This window comes from Gymnogyps californianus, chromosome 4, assembly GCF_018139145.2.
Source record: "Gymnogyps californianus isolate 813 chromosome 4, ASM1813914v2, whole genome shotgun sequence".
Taxonomy (NCBI): domain Eukaryota; kingdom Metazoa; phylum Chordata; class Aves; order Accipitriformes; family Cathartidae; genus Gymnogyps; species Gymnogyps californianus.
The window spans coordinates 60833917-60856767 of NC_059474.1; the positions used below are offsets into that span (position 1 = coordinate 60833917).

The 22851-nt window shown below is 39.1% G+C and overlaps 1 protein-coding gene across 1 annotated transcript in view; it reads left to right on the forward strand.

The window, feature by feature from the left end:
* Positions 1 to 22851, forward strand: part of UBA6 (ubiquitin like modifier activating enzyme 6) — a 34922-nt gene that overhangs the window by 7636 nt on the left and 4435 nt on the right. Inside the window, exons 8-33 of the mRNA XM_050895989.1 lie at positions 974 to 1054; positions 1617 to 1739; positions 3618 to 3741; positions 4997 to 5100; positions 5891 to 5953; positions 7016 to 7092; positions 7762 to 7828; positions 8243 to 8386; positions 9064 to 9131; positions 9410 to 9488; positions 9694 to 9774; positions 10145 to 10222; positions 11523 to 11704; positions 12289 to 12394; positions 13437 to 13526; positions 13637 to 13717; positions 14335 to 14463; positions 15393 to 15444; positions 15548 to 15611; positions 16500 to 16569; positions 17243 to 17314; positions 18514 to 18631; positions 19595 to 19788; positions 20435 to 20562; positions 21365 to 21452; positions 21838 to 21932. Of these exons, the coding sequence (XP_050751946.1) occupies positions 974 to 1054; positions 1617 to 1739; positions 3618 to 3741; positions 4997 to 5100; positions 5891 to 5953; positions 7016 to 7092; positions 7762 to 7828; positions 8243 to 8386; positions 9064 to 9131; positions 9410 to 9488; positions 9694 to 9774; positions 10145 to 10222; positions 11523 to 11704; positions 12289 to 12394; positions 13437 to 13526; positions 13637 to 13717; positions 14335 to 14463; positions 15393 to 15444; positions 15548 to 15611; positions 16500 to 16569; positions 17243 to 17314; positions 18514 to 18631; positions 19595 to 19788; positions 20435 to 20562; positions 21365 to 21452; positions 21838 to 21932 (2558 nt within the window). The remainder of the gene's footprint in view (positions 1 to 973; positions 1055 to 1616; positions 1740 to 3617; positions 3742 to 4996; positions 5101 to 5890; positions 5954 to 7015; positions 7093 to 7761; positions 7829 to 8242; positions 8387 to 9063; positions 9132 to 9409; positions 9489 to 9693; positions 9775 to 10144; positions 10223 to 11522; positions 11705 to 12288; positions 12395 to 13436; positions 13527 to 13636; positions 13718 to 14334; positions 14464 to 15392; positions 15445 to 15547; positions 15612 to 16499; positions 16570 to 17242; positions 17315 to 18513; positions 18632 to 19594; positions 19789 to 20434; positions 20563 to 21364; positions 21453 to 21837; positions 21933 to 22851) is intronic.

Sequence of the window (22851 nt, forward strand, 5' to 3'; positions counted from 1 at the left end):
AAACTTTAAAGTACGTTTTGAGATGATATAAAGAAAGAAGTGGGTCTTGTGTCTGGACTAATGAACTGGTCGTGCTTCTTTTTTTCAAGGCTGAAACAGTGGTTTTGTGTTCCTAGCACTTTCTTATGACACTATGGAATTTACTGTGACAATAAATAGCTAAGTGAGATTGCCATACAATTCTGGTTTTTTTGTTCGAAGGTGAAACTGACTTTTTTTGCAGCTACATAGCACAGTGCTGTATTCCAGGCAGTAAAAACTCAGACTATATAATTAGAATGATCATTTATGTATGTATCTAATGAAACATAAGCTCCTCTGTGGTGGAATGAGGGATGTTTTCAGTTGTTCAGTCAGCTGTCTCCTGCCTGTGTGCATGGCTCAGTCTGAGTTGGGAACTTTTACTGTGTGGCTATGAGTTACACCCAAGCTCACCAAGTTTCTGAATGTCCCAGCTATAATAAGCCATGTATGACTGAATGGGATGCAGTGCATATGCTTTGTAACCCAATACTATCCTAGACTTTAAAAGAATGCTTGCAGAAATTGTATGTCTGCAATTTGAGCACCAGTACTTGAAGCTTGTGCAGACTTCTTGGTGTGCACTGAGTATCATTTGTGTTTTGCTAACTTTAATCTTGAAATTCAAGATCTAAATTTTCTCTGAGATTACCCATAACTGTTTTCGTAAGTATTCTAATTAGGTTTTGAGTTTCACAGCTGCAGTAAAAAAAAAAAAAAGTGATAATTTGCTGTTCCTGCTCTTGCTCATCATGTTTCCAGAACTTGTGGACCAGTAACCCGTCTGTCCTAATGTGTAATGAGAAAACTGACTCAAGACTGCTTTCTCTGTTATGTGTTGGGGAAAGGAATCAGGACACCCGAGTAACTTACTGTTAGTACTACTTTTTCCATAGCCTGAAGATGTTGAATGCTTTCGGTGTCTTAGATTTATTTCTGTTCTTGTTCACAGTGTGTCATATTGACTGAAGTAAGTCTGTTGCTGCAGAAGAAGATTAATGACTTCTGTCATGCTCAGCAGCCACCTATTAAGGTAACAGAAAAAATTGAACACATGAATAATCCGTACAGTGAGCATTCTGGACCTCCAACATGTTGTATCCAGAAATGGAGGAAGCTGGTTATGAGGTGTATAGTTCTATGCAGATAGCATGTTGATGGAGCAGTATGAGTTTTGGGATTACGATGCTGCTACCTTGTACATGTGTCTGGTGTTATCTGGATACCAGCCCAGATAACCACAGCTTGGTTCTTTTGGGGGCGGGGAGCGGAAATTCTGTTAAAGAAAGTTTTCACTGTTAACTCATAATTGTTCTGAAAGAACACGCTGAGACCAAATGTAACAGTAGTAGAAATGGCAGTCTTTCACTGCATATTGGTGTGATTCCTGTTTTTTGTGTAGGGTTCAGAAATGCTCATGCAGGCTCAAAGTCTGCCATGAATGCTGTGCTATACAGTCGGTGGCATGGGTGCACGTGACAGGTTTTCACTGTAGAAATTAAACCTGCTAGCCTTGGACAAGGTTGAATGTGAGAGGTCATTCCTTTGGCTTGTGCTATTTTAGGGATACTCATGAATTTTACTTTCTGTTGTAGTTCATCAGTGCAGATGTATATGGAATATGTTCACGTTTGTTTTGTGACTTTGGTGATGAATTTGAAGTGCTGGATACAACGGGAGAGGAGCCGAAGGAGATCTTCATTTCAAATATAACACAAGTAAGGGATAGAAGTCATTGTGCTGCTTTAATGTTTTTTATAATGACTCGTTATTGGCTGTGTGACCAAGCAGAGTGTTTCACTTCAGCAGCCTGCTAAGCAGTTGAAAAATGGTGCTATAGCAGAGGCAAACAAAGTTACTTCGTTCTTGTGTCTTGGTCAAAAACAGTCAGTGATAATGTGCTAGCATTGTAGAGCCTACTGATGCCTCCTGATCATTACTTACAATGTAACATCACAATATTGAGTTTTTGTTTTGGTTTTTTTTGTGAGAGAGGGAAAGAAACGAGGAGATGTAGAGAGAAGAGGACAGAGCCTTGGTGTGGGAATAGGTTAAGTCTTCTAAGGAAGCCCTGAAATAGGCATGAAAATAGCCCTTTTTTATGAGAAACTGCAGCATATATAGAGGAGGACTACTGGAATGATCAAGGGGATTGAGAGCCTGTTTTGAAAAGAAACTTAAGGGTTTGTTTTAACCTACCAAAGCAGAGGCAATGAGAAGAGGATATTATTGCTAGTACTTCCAGTGCAGAATGTTAGAGAGGATGTCCATTTGATCTTGTATTATTGTTTTATAAATGGAAGCGACTTTAGATCCTTCTCTCAACTCTGGAAGTCCAGATTATAATCTCACTCATCCAGTAGCAAATCTTTTGTCATATCTCCAGTCTAGATGTAATAATAACCAAACTAGAAGGGGTTGTATATCATGTTGGGTTTGATCTGAATTAAAGCTCATGATATGATGATTTGGGTAGCCTGTTCTTTGGTATCTTTAAAAGGGAATGGATGACTTGATTGTTCTCATTAATGACATAAAGAGTACACGGTTACGTTTCATGGCTTGTACTGATTGCCTGCCAAATCAAGGAATGAATATGTATCTGTGTATATATCCTGTGATTCATAATCCGATACTTGAGTTTAGTTGTATCTTGCTTCCACTATCTGAAGTGTAAAATTGACCAGAATTACAACTCAATACCAAAAATACCATCAAGTGGCTGTTCTTGTCCTGTGGACAGGGTCGGGGTGGCATTCTGTCCCTAAATCAGCGAAGAATTTTCTCTGGCTAACTCATTCTGCATGCCACAGAGAATGTAGTCCACTGTAATTAAGTTTCACGCTACTTAACTGAAATCTTTCTAATATTGGGAGCTCAGGAAGGGGTGGCAGGAGACTTCACAGGCCAGGCTTGCTTGCAAATCCACTATGTTACAGCCTGAGCTGCACCACAAGGTCTTGATGAGCTGTTCTCAGCCTGCAGAGGGGTCTCTGTGTGCATGGGAGGTTGGCATGACATTCTGTAATGGACGAGATGTTGTCCAAGATTCCTGCAAGTGTAAGCTTGCTTGTTTGTGATCTGCTTGAGGCTGTGGCTCTCCTGTATTTAAGGATGTCAAGCTTTGTAAGCTTCCTAACTTTCAAGAATGAGTTTGGGGTGTCCTTTGTAAGGCGATCAGATGGAAAGGAAGCATGGAGTAATAAGGACCATTCACAAGACTTTATTTCTTAATGTCTGTGAAAATTTCTTTGTTCATGTGGTCTATTTTTCATTTGGAAAAAGGAGATAAATTTGCTGCTACTTCAGCACAGAACAATGGATTTGACTGCTAAGAACTAACATGCAGTTTGCTAACATGCTGAGAACTGTAAAAGGTAAAAATGAGAAAGTCTGTTATGAAAACACTGTTAAACTGAAAATAACAGGACTGAAAAAGTTATCATAGGTAACTCCCTTATTATGGTAGAACTGAGGTGCTAAAAGTATTAGAGGGTGCAGTTTCAATAGGCAAAAAGCTATGTGTCTACGATAAAGCGTGGCTCCTTTACACAAGACACTTTCCTCCTTGCTAACTTTGCCATTTTCACTTTCAGTCAAATCCTGGCATTGTCACTTGCCTTGAAAATCATCCACACAGGCTTGAAACAGGACAGTTCTTAACCTTTCGGGAAGTTAATGGAATGTCATGCTTAAATGGATCCACGCACCAAATAACAGGTAAACTCTTGCTGACTCATTTGCAAGGTATTTATTTTTTGGCCTGTTTTAGCTCACTGTAGTGTTAGTTACTGTAGCCAGAGGAGTGCTGGCTTGTGCAGACCTCCAGTGAACTTGCACAAAAAAATTGCTTTCTGGTGCAAAGGTCTTCCTAGTGTTGTCTTGACTCCATTTCCATTTAATAAAGTCTTTCCAAACTCATCTTGCTGCTTAAGGAGCAATGGAAACTCTCAGCTAGTGGAAACTAGTTGGCAGCCTCTGAGGTTACAGTCATTAGTTTGCTGATGGCACTGTTTTGTTTGTTGGAGAGTCCCGTAGTGCCTGTGCTTCTGTCATGGTTTTGGACTAAATTAACACCACTTTGTGTGTCACTGTTTGCCTTGTAGTTTTTTGGGTGACAATTTAAGTGTACAGGGATGCATTGACATCCCTCTGTTTCTAAGCATGCTTTTGAAGTGATTCTCATTATTTATGTTTACCCTGCTTTGGTCTGCATCATGCATGTCTCAAGGCATACTATTTGGTTCCTTTTGGATGCTGGGGGATTGCCCAGTTCCCATATCTGAACGCCTGTTTGTCTGGAGCAGAAGAGAGAGCGGGTGGGTGGGGGTTATTTGTTTGTTTTTAACTATTTTGTGGTCTGAGACAAAAACAGTACCCTTGAAACATGTGGTTAAGTCTGTTTCCTCTGAACCCTTTTGTTTTCCTAGTGCTGATGCTGTGTTCAGTTCCTTCCTCTTAATCATGGCCCAGCTTTTGGTTTCAGTTTTCCATGAATTAACAATTTTTGTGTTTTCTTGCTTTATCTGAATGGTGCTCCAGGTGGTATGAGAGGAAAGATGTGACTTAAATGCTCCAGCTGCCCTTTTTGATTGCCTGCTGTTCTAGTCATGGGGCTAAAATCCTACTCTGAGCCGTATACTGGACACTGCTGTGCACAGTCTAAATAAAACTGAGAGTGATTTCATTTTTGTTACAGAGCTGTGGTCATCTGAATTCTTGTTAAATCTGCTGCCGCTTTAAAAAGCTTATTTCATAACAGGTCATGTGAAACTAATACTTTAGCCCAGAAATTGGCAGAGGGGGACAATCCTGTTAGGAGGATCAGCTGTGTTTATGCTTTCAAAGCAAGGTTGCACACTACACAATTACAGCATAAAATGCATTGGCAAAACCCCACTTTATTGTATACAGAATTGTTGTATCCAATGACACTTTTAATTATCAGTCATTGTTTATTCTCTTCTCTTTTCAGTGGTGTCACCTTATTCCTTCAGCATTGGCGATACATCGGATATGGAGCCTTACTTACATGGAGGCATAGCTGTCCAAGTGAAGACGCCCAAGATGTTTTACTTTGTAAGTATGTGTTTGACATAACCAGGTTCTTGAGTGTTAATGGTCTGAGCACTGGAAGCAGAGGACAGCAGATACAGGATTTGGTTACCTGCGATTTGGGTTTACACTAATTTTATTGGGTAAGAATGGCGATACCGATTTACTAAACTGTAGAGAATAGGAAATACTTCAAAGTTACCTGCCAGTGTAGAGAAAAAAAAAATTTATGGGCAGCCTATCCCTGTACTGCTGGGGACTCCACGAAGGTTTATGAATATGCGGTTTCTTGGTGGCCTTCTAAGAAGAGACAGTTGGATGAGTTTGTATAAGAGGGCTTGCAAGCTACATGGTGCTGTGTGCCTTTTTGGGCCCTCAAAGTAGATCGTGACTGCCCTCAAACATTCTTCTAAAAAGCTGGGAGCAAGGATGAGCTGCTTCTGGTATGAGAATGCACAGCTTGGTATCTTGTCTCTGTGAAGCAGTAGCTTCCTGTTCTTCCTGAGAGGGGAATTTCTACAAGCAAACAGCCAGTTGCCTATAAAATCTCTGGTAGCTGACCTCAGAGCAGTTTGAGATGGGTCTTGCCACTAGGATGTAAAACGTCTCTGATCATTTTTGATTGACAAAACTTGCAGTAGATGATTATTTTATGCATCTTTTGTGGCATTAATAATGGAGAGAGTAATAGTAATGCTAGTAAGAAAGGGTATTTGGTTCTTAGTCTCTCCAGGAAGAGTATTGTTTTGTCAGGTAGCAGTGACTGTCGTGACCTTAAGTGGGTGTGTTGTTATCATGAATTCTATTTTTCCAGGAACGGTTGGAGAAGCAGATAACAAATCCGTTATGCCTTGTTGCGGATTTTAGCAAGCCTGAGGTAATTAGCATATGGGGATTTGAGCGTAAGTGCTTTAATGTTAAAACTACCTGGAATGTAATCTGCAGCTTTATGTGTAGAACAATATAATTTCCTAACTCTATTCTGTAGTACTTAAATATGAGTTTAAATTGTGAAATAAGAGTGAAGTATCAGTTTGTGTGGTCACACACGATATACATTATAGTTTAGATCACCGTAGAGGCTTGTTATCCATGATTTGCACCAAGTATATTGTAAATGCATAGCTCAGCCATCTCTGCTGTTTAAAATCTCAGTTTTTGATAAGTCTTTAATTCATGGGAGTGTAAATTTTGCAAGTGAGACAATGATTTTTCCTGTATTTAATGATGTTTGGTTGATAAAAATCACACTGGCATCAAAGCTGGGATAATCATAAAAAAGTGATCATGGGTTGGTTGGAAACTGGAGTTAACAGTATAAGAATAAATTTTTTTTTTCCTTTGAAAAAGTGATTCAGAGGTATTTTTAAAATCTGAGAGGAAGCTGGCAGTATTTGTTTTTAACGCAATTTTAGTTAAGTATTATGGACATGCAAGGCATGTAAGTCTCGGGCTCATTAAAATCTTAAACTAAAAAATGTTGATCTAATGATTTTTTTTTTTTGTTCGATAATGTAAGGTCTGACTTGCCTGTTCAGATTTTCTACTTTTCACCCTTAATGCTGAGCTTTAGTATTGGTGTTTGGCAAAATGCAATGCATTCTAATGTCTAGTTAAAAGAAGATTACCGCATTTTCCAATTTCAGCACTAAATTCTTTTGAGGACTCTTTAGTTGGACTTAGTTAAAGTGGGTGCTGAATGTGTGTGAAGGGTATTGCATTACTACTGAGTAATAAATACTTTATAATCCCAGTTTGTAAAAACATTCGTGTAAGGTATTTCAAATTCACTTTTTAATGCTATTTAAAAACTTTCTTGGAGCAGTATGGTTAAGAGACAAGGAAGTGAAATGGTAACAGAAGAGTTCAAATGGTTACTTTTGTTTCCTTCAGTTTTCTCAAGTTCCTAAGTGATCAACAGCTGTTGTTGTCTTAACAGGCACCTTTGCAGATCCATGTTGCCATGCTTGCCTTGAACCACTTCCAGGAGAACTTTGGTCGTGGACCGAACATTGGGTAATGCAGCAGTCTTGTGTTTGCGAAGCCTTGAATCAGACAGATCTCTCCTTTTATTGTAGTTACTGGTTTGATGTGCAACGGGGTACCTTGTCTGTCTTGGTACTTGATAGATGACAGAAATGAAAAGCTGAAGTCTAGATGAAAAATGTTACCTAATGCATGTCTGGGTTTGTAACAGGGCTTTCCCAATATAGCAGTGGCACTTTCTGGGCCCAGGTAGACAGAAGATGCTTCTGGAGAAAGTCCTTCTCTGTTCCAGTTTTTTCACATTGTGGGGTTAATATGGAAAAGTTGTTTCAGTGATTCCTGAATTATCCTGTAGCTTATGGATTTAAAAAAAAAAAAAGAGGCCTGAAGGATTTGTTTTTCATTTTCAGTATTTTTTTCAGGTGTAGTTCTTGATGTGCATAATTTTGAGTTAAACGAGACAAAACTACTTACAAAGTATAAATCTTAAGACTGGACTTGCACATGGGCTTCTCCACCGAGACTGTTCTTGAGCTAACTGTAACTTTTAGAACTGCATCTTTAATGCTCGCTGTTAAAGCCAATATAAATTTCCACACTCTTCCTACTGTATCCAGTGCTTTGTTCTCCATTGATTGTGTTTCTAGAAGGACTCTGGGATGTTTAAGTGATCATTATTGTTTCTACCCTGGTGTCTAGATGCCTTCAAGATGCTGAGGAAATGCTGAAAATAGCCATGTCTGTAAGTGAAACACTGGAAAACAAAGTGAGTAAGGAATTGTTGTCATTATGAGTCATTTTTGATGTGCTCATTTACTTACTTAAAGATCATGCTTTAGTTGTTGGTCCTTGTTCTGGTCTTTGTATCCATCTTTAGATGGATCAGCTGGCTTTCTGAAGGCCATGCGAGGAAACAGAATGGTGTTTCAGCGCGGGTTGAACTGAACGTTCACCTGACATGAAGGCTGAATCCTGTGGCTACGTGAATCCAGTTTTTAGATAAATGCATATTACAAGTACAGGGTGTACAGTGGATCTGTCTTGGCTGGAAACATTTTTGCTGGTCAGAGTGAAGTAATTTGTCTGTCTTTTACTGAAGAACAATAATGTATGAAACTGTCAAACACTGACTTGCTCGATTGAAGGGATAAATCTGTTGTTATTATGTCTTATTTTTCAGCCTCAGGTGAATGGAGATGTAGTGAAATGGCTGTCTAGGACTGCTCAGGGATTTCTAGCTCCTCTGGCTGCAGCAGTGGGTGGTGTTGCTAGTCAGGAAGTCTTGAAAGCCGTAACAGGAAAATTTTCTCCATTGCAGCAGTGGGTAAGGCTGTCTTTGTTTTTGGATCTTTATTTTAACAGTGATGTTACGAATGTATGGTTGTGTGTAAATGCTGTATGATCAAAGTAGCCTGAACACCTTCTATAACAGGGGGTGGGGAAGACTTGAGACTGAATTTAGGAAAAAATGTAATGTTTTTCTGTGTACAATAAAGGTGCAGCTGGTTTTAGTTAAAATTTTTGTGTTTGGGGTTCAGACATCACATTCCTTTTTCCCACAAGCAAGGAGAGGATTGGCCTGTCAGTGCATGGCTGCAAAGGTGTGATACATTCCAGATGCCAGCTTAAGCTGCTGCACATAAGAGCAGTGCTTTCAGACTCTCAAGATAAGTGTCAGAATAAAGTTAGATTTAAAAACTTCACAGTCTAATTTGGAGGGGTAACATGCCTGTCAGAAGTCAAAAGCCTGTGGGTCACGTTTCAGTGAGCGCTTTTCCCCTCTGCGTCCAGGTGCTTTTTCCTATCCACTAAAATTGTAAAGTGAACTGTAGGGAACTGAATGCTCTATAGTCTTCCACTGACAGTAAAAACTTAGTGCTTCTAAATTTCTAGACTCTGTACAAAGAAAATATTTGCTTTGTTTTTTAAACAAAAGTAACATGAATGTTTTTCACAAGTTTTTATGGGTTTTTTCTTTTTTTTTTTTTTTTTTTTTTACAGCTATATATAGATATGTCAGACATGGTAACACCTCTAGAAAAGATGGGCTCTGAAGAATTTCTCCCACGGTAAATATAATTACAATCTGCTGTTTTATGTAGTGTTCACATCTGAGTCTCAAGCAGGCACAGATGATGTCTTTTAAAGCTAGTTCAGTGCTGTTTGCTGGAGGGACAGGTTTAGGGTTGAGAATGTGTGTCCTCTTTGAGCATGGGAGGAACAGGAATTATAGGGGACTTGGTTTGATTTTCTTAGTTCATGTCAAAGTGCAGTTTGGCATCGATGATACTACCGTGATAAATGGCAACTTACTAGTCTTCTGTTTTTGTGTCCTATGCCTGCGTAGGGGAGATAGGTATGATGCCTTGAGGGCTTGTATTGGAGACTCTCTATGCCAGAAGCTGCATGATTTGAATGTTTTCTTGGTGAGTATGACTGACACTGTTACGCTTTTTGCAAATGCTTTGTCGATACAGCTAACATCCACTGTCTTCAAAATAATGAGAGTAGCCCTGATGATGTGTGCCATTGCAGAATAAATGGTCCAAAATTGTAATGGGACTTGTCTATTATACTTGTCTTCATGGTTTTCACTTATGTTTCTGACTCTAAAAATGTCATTTTCTTTAGGTTGGCTGTGGAGCTATAGGCTGTGAAATGCTGAAGAACTTTGCACTTCTTGGTGTCGGTAGTGGGCAAGACAAAGGATTGGTAAGTCATCTGGTAACCTCACTTTGCTTATTAAAATTAATGTGACAAGGAATAATAAATTAATTATACTAAAAAATGTTGAAAGTCTAAGCCTTATTTCAGGTTGATCTCTGCGCAGAGGGTGAAATGGCCTCAGCATAGAGTGGAAGTAGTGTGCATTTAGAAGCAGAACACACTTGGAGCAGTCTTGCTGTATTTTGATTTTAAAACAAAATTTAATCAGTCAGTATAAGCCGAGCTGTTAGCCACAGTGGATGCCAACAGGAGTGCTGTGTTTTGACAAGTTTCTGTAGAGATTTCATCAAGATTATTGCTCAGTGCTACACTTAAATTGTAACTTCAGCTGTTGCTTTTGCCCCTTCTGACTTAGGTTACAATTACAGATCCAGACTTGATAGAGAAATCCAACCTGAACAGGCAGTTTCTTTTTCGACCTCATCACATACAGGTAGGCTTTCTTGTTCAATAAACTTTATGGACTGTTGTTCTGTTTCCCTGTCCTGTGTCCCCACCAAGAGCTGAACTTGTGAGTGTATGTACTTCTGTCCAGAAAAGACTTAAAGGCTGTATTGAAATCCAGTATCTTTTAAAACAATACCTAGAACTACATTGGCATCCCACTTACCACTAGTATCAGTTGAGTAAAATTGGCTGGTCTGATCTTAATTTGTACTGATGTCTTTAACTAATGAAATCTCTCAAACTTGGGAATCAGATGAGGAATGCTGTGTTGCATAAGAAGCTGCCATGGGTTAATATGCCAGAAATGCTTTACTATACCATTGAAATTCGGGGAGAATAAAACAAAACAACAAAAAATAGCACTGACAGAAGTCTTCTCAGTAGAAGAGCTACTGCTAATGGAACTTGACCAAAGTTGCTATCTTCTGACTTAATTCGGTCTTCGTTAAGGCGGTAAATAGCTTGGCAAAAAAACACATACATTCAGTAAATGCGTGATACAGAAACTGTTAATTCCTTAGAAGGAGAGAGAACATCCCTGTACTTGCAAACACAGCACAAAATAAAAAAGGTGGCTCGGATCTTGACAGCAATGGGGAAAAGGGATTCCCCTACCCAAAACCCAGCAGCTGAATTTTCTGCCTCCTGTTTATGTCTAGCAAATCTGGGAACAGATTACATTTTGGATGGATAGATAAATGGAAGGTGAACTCTACAAGCTTTCAGAAGCCACACTGTCTTGAGTTCCGCTGTTCTGAGTGCTGATCCCTAGATAATTGAATGTAGTATGGCTAGAAGTGTCAGGTAGGTTAAGAACTCTATTTCAGTTTAGCTTCTGAAATTGGCTTTGTGTGGAATGCCTTGGAGTAATGTGATTATTCACAGGTGTTTGATGTCTATGCTGCATAGACATAGTCACAATAACTAATGGGTTTATCCTCTGACAGTCGTGAACTGCTCCTTTCTTATGGCATTTTGAGAGCATGAGAGGCAGCACGTGGCATCAATTTCAGTTACTCGATACACTTCTGCTGCACCATTTAAGCACTTTCACCTTGTGGTCTCTGACGCACTACTTTAAATAAAACTAAAAATAAAACTAGATTAATAAGATATTTATTAGTGAGGGAGGTATATGATTAAAGAATTTCCTTTATTGTATGTTTTGCATACTAACATTTCTGTCAGTGAATTGTTGTCTGACGAGCAAACGAAGTCAATATTTCTGTGTCCCACATGTTCTTTATCTGAATATTGTTGAGATATATATGTATTTATACTTTCAGAAACCTAAAAGCTATACTGCAGCAGAAGCAACTCTGAACATTAATCCTTACTTAAAGATTGATTCATATATTAATAAAGTTTGTCCAGCCACTGAGAACACTTACAGCGATGAATTCTATACCAAGCAAGATGTGATTGTGACTGCTCTGGACAATGTTGAGGCAAGGAGATACATTGATAGGTAGGTTGTGGAAAGGATGTGAGGGCTGCTTTTCACATTCTTATGTGAACTCTGCTTTTCTATTCTTATCTTCCCGATCTGCAACTGCTTGTGAGATCTGTTAGCAAATTGCTCAGATTTATCTTGCTGCTTTATAGGGATGCTGGCTGGGGGGAGGAGGGGGTTTATACTCATGGTGGAAACCAACTCTGCTGTTGTGCAGCTGCTACTGTTCACATGGCAGAGAGCCTTGAGTGAGTTCATGGAAGTGAATAGCTATCAAGGTCTGAGGGGGAGAATACTGTGGCAGTCTTAAGGTTGAATTATTTATGCATAAGAATATGTATTTAAATTTATAAGTAGGGGTGTTTACATTTAAAAAGAATTACTAATGCTCCTAATCCAGGTACGCTTGGGTTTATGGTATCCTGATCTAACTTAAAATAGCTCTTCTTTTTTAATCTCTTCTTTTCCCGAGTTTGGTGTAAGCTTTCCACTCTTCTGAAAGTGCCGAGAGTCAATTCTGGTTATACTCCAGTAATGTTTGCAAGGCAAGAGTGTAGTGATTATGCTGTATTCTGATAGTCTGTGTTTTTCCACGTCAGTCGTTGTGTAGCAAACCTGCGTCCTCTTATAGACTCTGGAACTATGGGAACGAAAGGACACACGGAAGTTATTGTGCCCCATCTGACAGAGTCCTATAATAGTCACGTAAGTGTTTTAAGACCATCACTTACCTTCTGTAGCTAGTCCCATAATGTCCTCCAATTCTTTAATCGTTTATGTATCTGTCTAAAATAAGTGGCCTATTTGAGTTGCTGAAGAACAGTACTATTAGGAAATAATTACTTCCTTGGTTTCTGAAGAAAAGCTCACAGGAAATAAAACTTGCGCAGATTGGAGATGCCATGTCTGCTACCTAGCTGATGATTACACCTAGCCCAATAATTAAAAGCAACTACTATATTAATCATGAAACACAAGCTTTGGAAAAAGTCCTAATTCTGAAGCATTTCTAAGGGACTGACTTCCCCCCCCGCCTTGAAAACTCCTTTCTAAATAAGAATCTCGTCCCACAATGGCATTGCAAACTGTTTTTGTACTTGTGGGTTTCTTAGAATGGCTTTCTACCTGCTCATTCTGTTCTTGGTGAATATCACCTCCACAGGCAGGTAGGAGAAGCACAAACGTCTGTAGTAGGAATTAGTCTGCCAGTTTCTACAAGCATACATAACAGTTCTGTTTGGGGAAGGGGGAAATGAACCTTCAGACTCTTGCAGTATCCCTCTGTTTAAGTTCTTGTGAAACTGCCTTTGCAAGGTAGAAATTCACTGGTTGGGAACACCGTGAAATGGTGCCACATGGACACAGAAACAGGATTTTGAGCATCCTAATGGTCTTGCTAGGGTCCATAAAGAAAGAAGTCTTTCTGGCCTCGAGTGAAAGGGCGTGTATGTTGAGAGTGTATGTGAATGCGAACTGTACGTCTTGGAAAAGCTGGTTGGCAATTTCTTCTGTTGTTTGTGTTTCAGAGTTCGGTTTTGCTTTCCGGTGTTGAGTTTAGACTGTTCTTCATAAACAGGAAATGATATGTTAGTGTTCATAAAACAAATTTTGTTCTAAGCATAAATAAGCCATCTTGTATTTTATAACAGTGGAGTTTTAAACTTACATAGTCTAGAAATTCTTGGTGCTACTATTAGCAATAAACTTTAATAAGCCTGCATTTACACACAAATCTCCTTAATTACAGCGGGATCCACCAGAAGAAGAAATACCTTTTTGCACCTTGAAGTCTTTCCCAGCTGCCATTGAGCATACGATACAGTGGGCAAGAGATAAGGTAAGGGAATAAGCTTACTGGTGTTCAGCATAACTTAATGTGTATTTGGAAAGGTGGGGGATCTAATATACTTCTTGCAAAATGCCGTATTTGTTCTTTTTATTTTCTAGTTTGAAAGTTCATTTTCTCACAAGCCTTCGTTGTTTAACAAATTCTGGCAAACCTATCCATCTGCAGAAGAAGTTTTACAGGTAGGGGAATGTTGCCAGGGTAAAATATAGGGTTTAAACTGATGCTGTATGGATTTTGTTTCTATTTAAGTTCAGTGAGAGTTGGGTTATTTTCTGACTTTACTCAGAAAACCTGAAGACTTATTTGGCCAAGTCATTAGTTGATCTTTCATGGGAACAGTATTTCTGGTGTTTCTCATAATTAAGAGCCAAAGTCTCATGCATGGGCTGCTTCTTGTGTGCTCATGTGTGCTCTGTACATGATGTAGAAATATCAGAAATACTGAGGCACTGCTAGCAAGTGTATAGTGGATGTCACACTAATGTGCAACCAGCTGGGAAAAATGAAGGGAAGACTTAGTTTCAAGTGAATTCAACTATGTAATAAATTAGACTCAATTGCTTAATATCTTTTCTTGTGAGTCTATAATGGCCTATGGTCCATAGGGCTGGGTGGAAATGAATCAAGTAGACCACAGCACCTGGGGAAAAACCCAGTGGAGAAGATCACATAAAGGATAATATTTCACAAAGTGACCCTCTTTTGCCTGTAAATTACTAAAAACATATTTACTGTTTGACCGGATTGGGAGGAATCTTGTCTGTTTTAACACTTTCATATTTCCTTCTCTATCTAGAGAATAAAATCAGGGGAGAGCTTAGAAGGCTGTTTTCATGTTATTAAAACACTCAGTAGAAGACCCCGAAGTTGGACTCAATGTGTGGAACTAGCAAGAATAAAATTTGAGAAGTATTTTAGCCATAAGGTAGGTAAGACCTGGAAATGAGGTGGTGCTAGACTGATGAGGATTTTAGAAAACTTGGTAGCCCTAATAACTAGGTGTCCCAAGTCTTTGCACTCACTTCCATCTCTTCATAAATAACAAACTGTACTTGAAATGTAAAAATGCTGCATCCCTTCGTCTTTCTACTGTACTGCTTTTAAGTCTGATTTATTAACTCACTCCTAGTGGCTCTGTTCAGTAGTCTCCTTGCAGTTTTCTTGCCATTTTTCCAGCTGACTAGGTATTGTGCTTTTCCAGAGCAGCAGGATTATCAGATGTCTTTTACTAAAGGACAGTGGCTTTTTGTTTCCCCACCTAAACTTTTGTTACTGAACTCATCTTCATATCCCTGATTTTCTCAAAGATGTCACAGAAAGGTTGGCTGAAATAAGAGCCAGTCATTCTGAGAATCTGGTCCACAGTGTTGCTTAAAGTGTCTGTGTGTAATTTTGTAGCAAAGATGTGATCGTGATGTTGTATATTAATGAACATATCATATCTGTGCGTATGGAAGCCCTGGTGGTAGTTGTCACATTGAGAAAACATTGCATTCCCAATTGTGAATCGGTGTGCAAGAATGCTAAAGTGACAACAGGGTGGGAGGAATGCTTTTCTTGTGGGATTAAGTGTCTTGCTTGGACTTTGGACAGATGAAGTGACATTGTCATCTTTGTCCTGTGAATCAATTGGCAAGTCACTCTGTCTAGTAGTACTTGTGTCTTTAAGCTCTCCATCTTGACACAGGCGCCTTAGATTTCCTTAACTTTTTAAATTACTTCAGCTATGTATTGGAGTGTCTTAAAAGCTGTGTCAAGATTTCCCATCATTACTAAAAAGAAGGCTTGGTTTAGTGTGGTCATGTCAATCTGTATATGACAAATCACTGAAGCTAACTCTGGCTTTTCCTCTAGGCTCTTCAGCTTCTTCATTCATTTCCCCTTGATACACGATTAAAAGACGGAAGTAAGTACAAATGCCCCTTTGTCTGTTGTGAATTCATGGCATATGTCATGTGTTGTTGTTCCTGATTCCTTAGGATTTCATCTTAAGTCTGTCTTCTTACCAGGTTTGTTTTGGCAATCACCAAAGAGGCCACCTTTCCCAGTGAAGTTTGAATTTAATGATCCTTTGTAAGTATGGTACTGCCACTGATATGTTTTATAGCATCCTATAAAACTCACCCTACAGCAGAAAGTGCAAGGCAATCGCTTTATAGCATTTGAAGTTGGACTGGTACTTGATAGGTACTAGTGCATAGTCTTACGCTGTGGCAGACTTGGTAAGCTGTCTGATACTTTCACTGCAGGTAATTTAACTTTCACTGACATGGGATTGGAGGGTGCTGTGGGAAGTTCTGACAACATCTAATGTGAAATGGCTTAGAACAACCCATTTCATTTATTGTGTGACTACGGAATTACTGAGTTGTTGCTGTCATACCCCTCTGCCCCCATTGGCCCACATCATGAAATGCAGGATGTGCTAAATTAAAATGACTACCTAAAATGACCTAATAGTGGGACCCCTTTTCTTCATCATTACAATTTGGGTCTGATGTAGATGGCTTGGGTATTACAGATAATTTAAAAAATTGATGTGGTTGACAGATTGAAAAGCCTTTATCTGCTGTATACCTACACTTGCTTTGAGAAACTGTCTGGATCGCCATTTTTAGTTTGGGTGAAAACTGAGATCATGGCAAATATCAAAGTGTTTCTGAGGTGAAGTTTTTTATTATTGTATTGATGTCATGTGAGCATTTGCAGTTGTTTTCTTGAGTGCAGAGGTTAAGCAAATACGGCTTTCATTAAATAACTTCACTCATCAAAGTTTGCTTAGTTTTGGGGAGGACTTCTGAGTCTCTCAAAATCTGTCATCTCTTATATACTGTGTGCGCTGAAGGGTGGAAGTTCTGTTTCTCTGTGTGTGTTTTCAAGACCTCTTTGAATATGATGGCAAACCTTTGGGCAACTGAAGTAAAAACCAACCAAAAATAATCTTCTTCCTCTTTTCTTCAGGCACTATGGATTCATTGTGAGCGCAGCAAAACTCTTCGCAACAGTGTACTGTGTTCCTTTCACAGAAAAGGTAATCCATCCTGTAACAGTGTTCCCATTGCATAACTTGGATGTACGTATTCAGTTTTGGCCCAATGTCCAGTTGCCAATTCTTTCCAAGAACTGATTAAAGTGATTCTTAAAGTAATCTATCCTTCAGCACTGGCTGTTGAGGAACTGCTTACATTTAGTCTTCTTTATTTACATCTCTAACCTAGAGAGGACATGAGTAGTGTATTGGGTATTTTCAGGAAGCACTGAACTTGGGAATTCTTATTTTGATGGGCCTGTTTCCTGTGCAATATAATAACTGAACTGAAAAGAAGATCTCTTTAAGGCATTTTTTTAATTAAGTGTCTCAGCTATGGTCTGGGAGTTTTATTTTTCACTACTTAACAGCCTGTTGCTTATCCATTGTTTTTCTTGTTACCCTTTTTCTTTTCTAATTAGATCCTTCCTGTAAGTCATGTTTACACTTCAGTTCAGTTTTCAAGTGCTAGGCACTTCACACCACTCTAGTTCACTGTGGCAACTGAAATGTCACTGGGTGTGTCAATGATGACGTTTCACTGAAACACCATTGAGTATTTGTGGGATTTTTTGGTTTTGGTATTCTTTGAAATGCTGCTGGATATGCAGTCTTTTTGTGGGAGCCTTTCTGAGTTAATGTGAATTTAAATTGTTTTTCTTCAAAACCATAACAGGATTTGTCAGAGGAAACTATTTTGAAGATTATTTCAGCTGTGAAGGTACCAGAGTTCAGACCTTCAAACAAAGTAAGTGTGATATTTAGTTTAAAGAAAAAAAAAAAATCCACAAGCGGTGTCCCACATCTCCAGCTACTTCTTGCATTGATGCTGATGAGAAATAAACACAAATTAAAATGTGTTTTGGGGAAACAAGAGTGTGGCATACAGGACTGCTTTTAACTTGGTATAGCTAAGGTATCTATGTACCAGATGCTAAATACAGGATGTGGGGGTTTTTTGCCTTTTGCAAATGATTTTTTGTAGCATCGTTTTCCATGCGTGAGTGTGATTTTAAGTCTGCAAGCTTTTTTAAGTTTAGATGAGTCTATACTATTTTAATAAAAGTAGTAAAATTTTACTCATAAGCAACTTTAAAGCTATCCAAGACTAGTGCAATTCTAGGTAATATAAAGGAATTGTCATTACTTTTATGTTTATTTTTGAAGTGTTAACTTCAAAACAGCTTTTATTAAAAAAAAGCATTATTGTGCAGTGGCTAGCATTTGTCATAATTTAAAATTAGCAAATATTCCAGGGTGTTTTCATATTGTCTTGCCCAGTGTTAACACTTGTCTCATGAATGCTTGCCTTGTGAGACGAGACCAATGTATTGACTCTGAATCACAGAATGGTTGAGGTTCGAAGGGACCTCTGGAGACCGCCTGGTCCAATCCCCTTGCTCAAGCAGGGGCAGCTAGGGCAGGTCATCAAGGACTGTGTCCCATTGGGTTTTGAATATCTCTGAGGATGGAGGCTTCACAGCCTCTCTCTGCTACCTGTGCCAGTGTTCAACCATCCTCACAGTTTTGGTTGGGTTTTTTTGTTTGTTTTTTCTTTAAAGTATTTTTGTATGTTTCTTATGGAATTTTATGTGCTTCAATTTGTGCCCATACCCCCTTGTTCTGTCACTGGGCACCACTGAAAAGAGTCTGGCTCTGCCTTCTGTACTTTCCCCGCATCAGATACTTATACACATTGGTAAGATCCCACTGAGCCTTCTCTTCTCCAGGCTGAACCGTCCCAGCTCTCTCAGCTTCTCCTTGTATGAGAGATGCTCTAATCCTTTAATGATCTTTGTGGCCCTTGGCTGGACTTGCTCCAGTAAGTCTGTGTCTCTTGAACTGGGGAGGAAAGACTGCACTGAAGACAGGAAAGCTAGTACACTTCACACTTGTGTTGTACAAAGTTCATGTATTTTATTACTCAAGCACTGTGCACACTTGCAGGTTGTACAGACTGATGAAACTGCAAGAAAACCAGATCATATTCCAGTCAGCAGTGAGGATGAAAGAAATGCAATTTTCCAGCTGGAGAAGTCTATACTATCCAATGAAGCTCTGGAAAGTGAGTAGCGCAAACTAGCTTCATAGCTTAGTAACATCTTGCAATTGCACTGCCAGTAGTATGACATTCAGGTCTCTGGATAAAGCACTTCTGTAATTCTGCAAGAAGCAGATAGCTGATATCTAAAGCTTTCTGAAGTGCCATGCAGATAACTGTCCTTATTGCTTGACATTACCCTATGCTTCTTTATTTCTGAGATTCCTGCAAGTTTTGGGTTTCTCTGTTATGCTTGCATGTAAGTGAAACCCTGATGACAGTGAGCAGGCAGCAGGGAATTGAACTCTAAGGAGGGAAAGGGTGCTGGCTAGATCCCAGATGGACTGAAAGTGATTCTGGTATGAGCAGGTTGAGAGTTACTACTTAGAGGAATCAGTCTGAAATTCTCCTAAATTGTGAAGCTGTTAGTGTTGTCTTCAGCATCTTCTAGATAGTTAAAATGAGGATGCTTGAATCCCATTTTTGTGCCTGGCCACATGAAGAGGTCATTGGGCAACAACTATATGCATGCATTTTTAGCCTGTGAACACAGGGGAGAAAGATTAGCTTAGCTCTAACCCATCCCATGGAGTGTCAACCCTAACCTCTGTCTCCCATGCTACTGAGTCCATAGTGAAATGGTTACAGATAAACAAAGCTTACAGAGGGAATTCTCACAGGATGGAGCTATAGCGAGGTGGGGTGTATCAGAAACATCCACAGGACTGTCCAAAATCTATTCCTGGTGTTGCAAGGAAAATAAAATTATGGAGCTCTGTTGATATTTCTTTCATTACTCACTGTTAACAACTGGTATTGATAGGGGCATTTCTGCTTCTAGCATGGGAAAACAAGTTGTAAGTAAGGCACCAAGCTCCAGACTGTGAAATTTTTAATTTGTTAAGGTTCTAGTTCCCTATAACTTATGTTTAGGACATCTTCAGTTTTCTAATAGTAATTTTTGCTCTTTTTTTTTTTCATGAGCAGATGACTTGCAAATGAAGCCCATCTCCTTTGAAAAAGATGACGATAGTAATGGGCATATAGATTTCATAACAGCAGCATCAAACTTGCGAGCCAAGATGTACAATATCGAACCAGCAGATCGGTTCAAAACAAAGCGCATTGCTGGAAAGATTATTCCTGCAATTGCAACAGCTACTGCTGCAGTATCAGGGCTGGTGAGTATGCTTTTTAAAATGCTTAAAATGCATATTTCTTTCTCTTACTGTTCCTTGCCTAAACCCACTGTTGTCTGGGTATTGATTAATACTACCCTGACAGAGCCTCATTAAAGAAATGGCTTTATTTCAAACTTAAAAATCTTTTTTTTCTCATGTACCAATACAAAAGGTCACTCTTGGTTCTAGATGTGGTAGGCCCTTGGTGCTTTTATTTCTGATTTGCTGACCAGAAAGAGGAGTTGGAGATCAGCATTTTGGTTTGTTTTCTGCAATTAGTACTAACTTCCATCAGAGTGCCACTGCCAAGAGTGGAAAGGATCTGTTCTGTAGTAGTTCACATCCATGCACCTCAGCACAACTGCATGCTTTGTGGAGGTGTCTTGAATTAAACAATTTGGAAGAGTCATACATTAGGAACACTTTTGAATGTTTTAAATATTTCCATTAGCAGCAACAGAATTTATTTCTGTGGCATATTGGGTTGCATTTCCAGATGTGATTTACTCTGCTGATTGGACAAAGGCTGATCTCATTAACAACTTACTCTGCAGTTGCTGGCCTCTTAACTAAACTAGTGTTGATAACACAGTACCTGAAACCTGTGTTTGGTCTCATAGAAGTATGGGGTTCTTATTTACTGCAGGTTGCACTGGAACTCATCAAAGTTGTGGGTGGCTACCCAGCTGATGCATACAAGAACTGTTTTCTGAACCTAGCCATTCCCATAATGGTCTTTACAGAAACTGCTGAAGTAAGAAGAACAGAAATCAGGTAGGAAGGACAATGGCAGAAGGGTGGTATCTGGAAACCTGGTAATTGATGTTTAGAACTTGGTGAGCCATTACAACAAGTGTGAAGTTTGTACAGTTACTAAATCCAGATAACCGGATTAAGGCCTTATGTGCTCGCATAGCAGAACTATGATGAAACCACAGTTCGTGGTCACGCTCCAATTAAACGTTATAGATATTCAAGGTTTTTTTGTTGTTCTTTAAACTTGGAAGATCATGAATCACTTAGTGCTTGCTATCAAACTCTATTATCCATTTACAACGTACTGCTGAAGGTGTAAGTGATATTCTTAGTACCGCCAAGGGTGTCCCATAATGCATTGCTCAAGAACTTCATGTTTAGAAAATGCAGCACATGCTCTTCTGTCCTGATTTAAAAAATAGTGGTTTTAAGGGCTTAGTTTTGTTTTCAGTGGAAGCTGTTGCTAGTGAGGCTTTAAAAATCTAGATGAGTTAGATGTGCAGCATGGTTATTAATAAACATCCTGTCTGCACAGACTGGACACACTTCTGCATCTTAGTCAATACAAGAGCTATTTTTCAGTAGGTCTGAAAACTCAGTAACTTCATTGCCAGATACCACGTTTACTCAGAGTTCTTACTGTGTCTTGTGCTTAGCCAGGTCAAAGGGCTGGAGAAATGGCAGCAGAGAGGGAAGAGATTTTTGCTCAAGATAAAACAGCGAGTCGCTAGAAGACATAGCAGTTCTTCAGTACATGTTTAAAGGAAGTGCCTGAGTTCACGTTCTAAAGTAACAAACAATCTTTCTCTTTTTAAAACAGAAATGGGATATCATTTACAATCTGGGACAGGTGGACAATTTATGGGAAAGAGGATTTTACTCTGTTGGACTTTATAAATGCTGTTAGAGTAAGTTATCTACTGTACTGGGTTAATACAAGATGAGAGGAAAGGCTTTTCTTGTTTTGGGTTGTTGGTTTGGGTTTTTTTGGTTTTGTTTTAGTTTTTTTTTTTTTCTTCTATCAAGTTATTGTTCAAACCAGAGTAATTCTAGAAAGAATTAATGTCAATTGGAATGTCTCTAAATGTGTCCAAGCCTATTTTGAAATTCTTTGTTAATTCGATTGGCTCAAATGTATCTTAATAAAACTTCTGTCAACATCCATAAATTAGCAAGTTTTCTGGTTGGGATCCTATGGTTTTGAATAATTAGTTGTAGTATTAGCAGTAGTAGTAACTGCTGGCTTGTGCAGCTGTCCTAGTCCTTTAATAAGTGTTAATTTGTGAATTCCAGGAGAAATATGGAATTGAACCAACTATGGTTGTACAGGGAGTCAAAATGCTGTATGTTCCTGTGATGCCAGGTCATATTAAACGATTAAAGCTGACGTAAGTATAACTGGAAAATGGATTGAGGGATGAGAGTGCACGTACAAACTATGTTCACTGGTTGCATCATAAGGATGTCTGTCTGACAGCAGTGTTTTCTCTCAAAGTGGTTGCTAGTCATTAATATTTGGGAAACAGACAAGATAATTTCTTCCTTTTGGAAAAAAAAGAAAAGAGAAAGTGAATTAACTTCTGTGGTGAGGACAGGAGACTTGCAAAATGCTGCTCTAAGTGATGAATGCCAGAATGAGAAACCCAAAGAAGTCTGACAGTAAGGTTTTTTGGGGGGTAAGAATGTACCTTGGTTCAAGCAGAACAAGACTAATTGAACCTTTTTAAACTGGCTTAAAACTAATGGTGATATTTAGCAACTTAGCTCTGAAAGAATGAGAACACTTATTTGGGAAGGAGTTAATGTATTGGTTGCAGATTGAAATTTCTGGAAGTCTGTTCAGTTCATAGTAATTCCTTGAGATTCCAGCTCACTTTAGCCCTTTTTAAAAATGAAGACATTCACAAGGCTTTGCAGTGCCGCTCACTGACAGGAAATTGGGGTGTAACAGACTGGAAGTTTGGGAGGGTGTGAGGGCAGGGCATTGGTTTTTGATGGACAGACCTGTGCAAAGTAACAGCCAGATCTCACCAGGTTAATTCTACCTTATATGTTGATTGAACTTCTTTAGCTCAAAATTCGTTCCTCACAGCTCTTGTGAAGTGTATGCTGGTCAGTGCTCACAGGCTTTGCTAGATCAAGTAGATGCATTGATCAGTACTGTTCCAAAGGTCTGCCAGTAGGTAACGTCAGGCAAAATAGTATATGTTATGGGCAAGCTACTTGAAACTTCCAGGGAGAGAAGAGCCTTGAAGTTGGTTCTGCCTTTAGAGTGCCTGGCATACTAAGATGTGTATTTACAGCCTA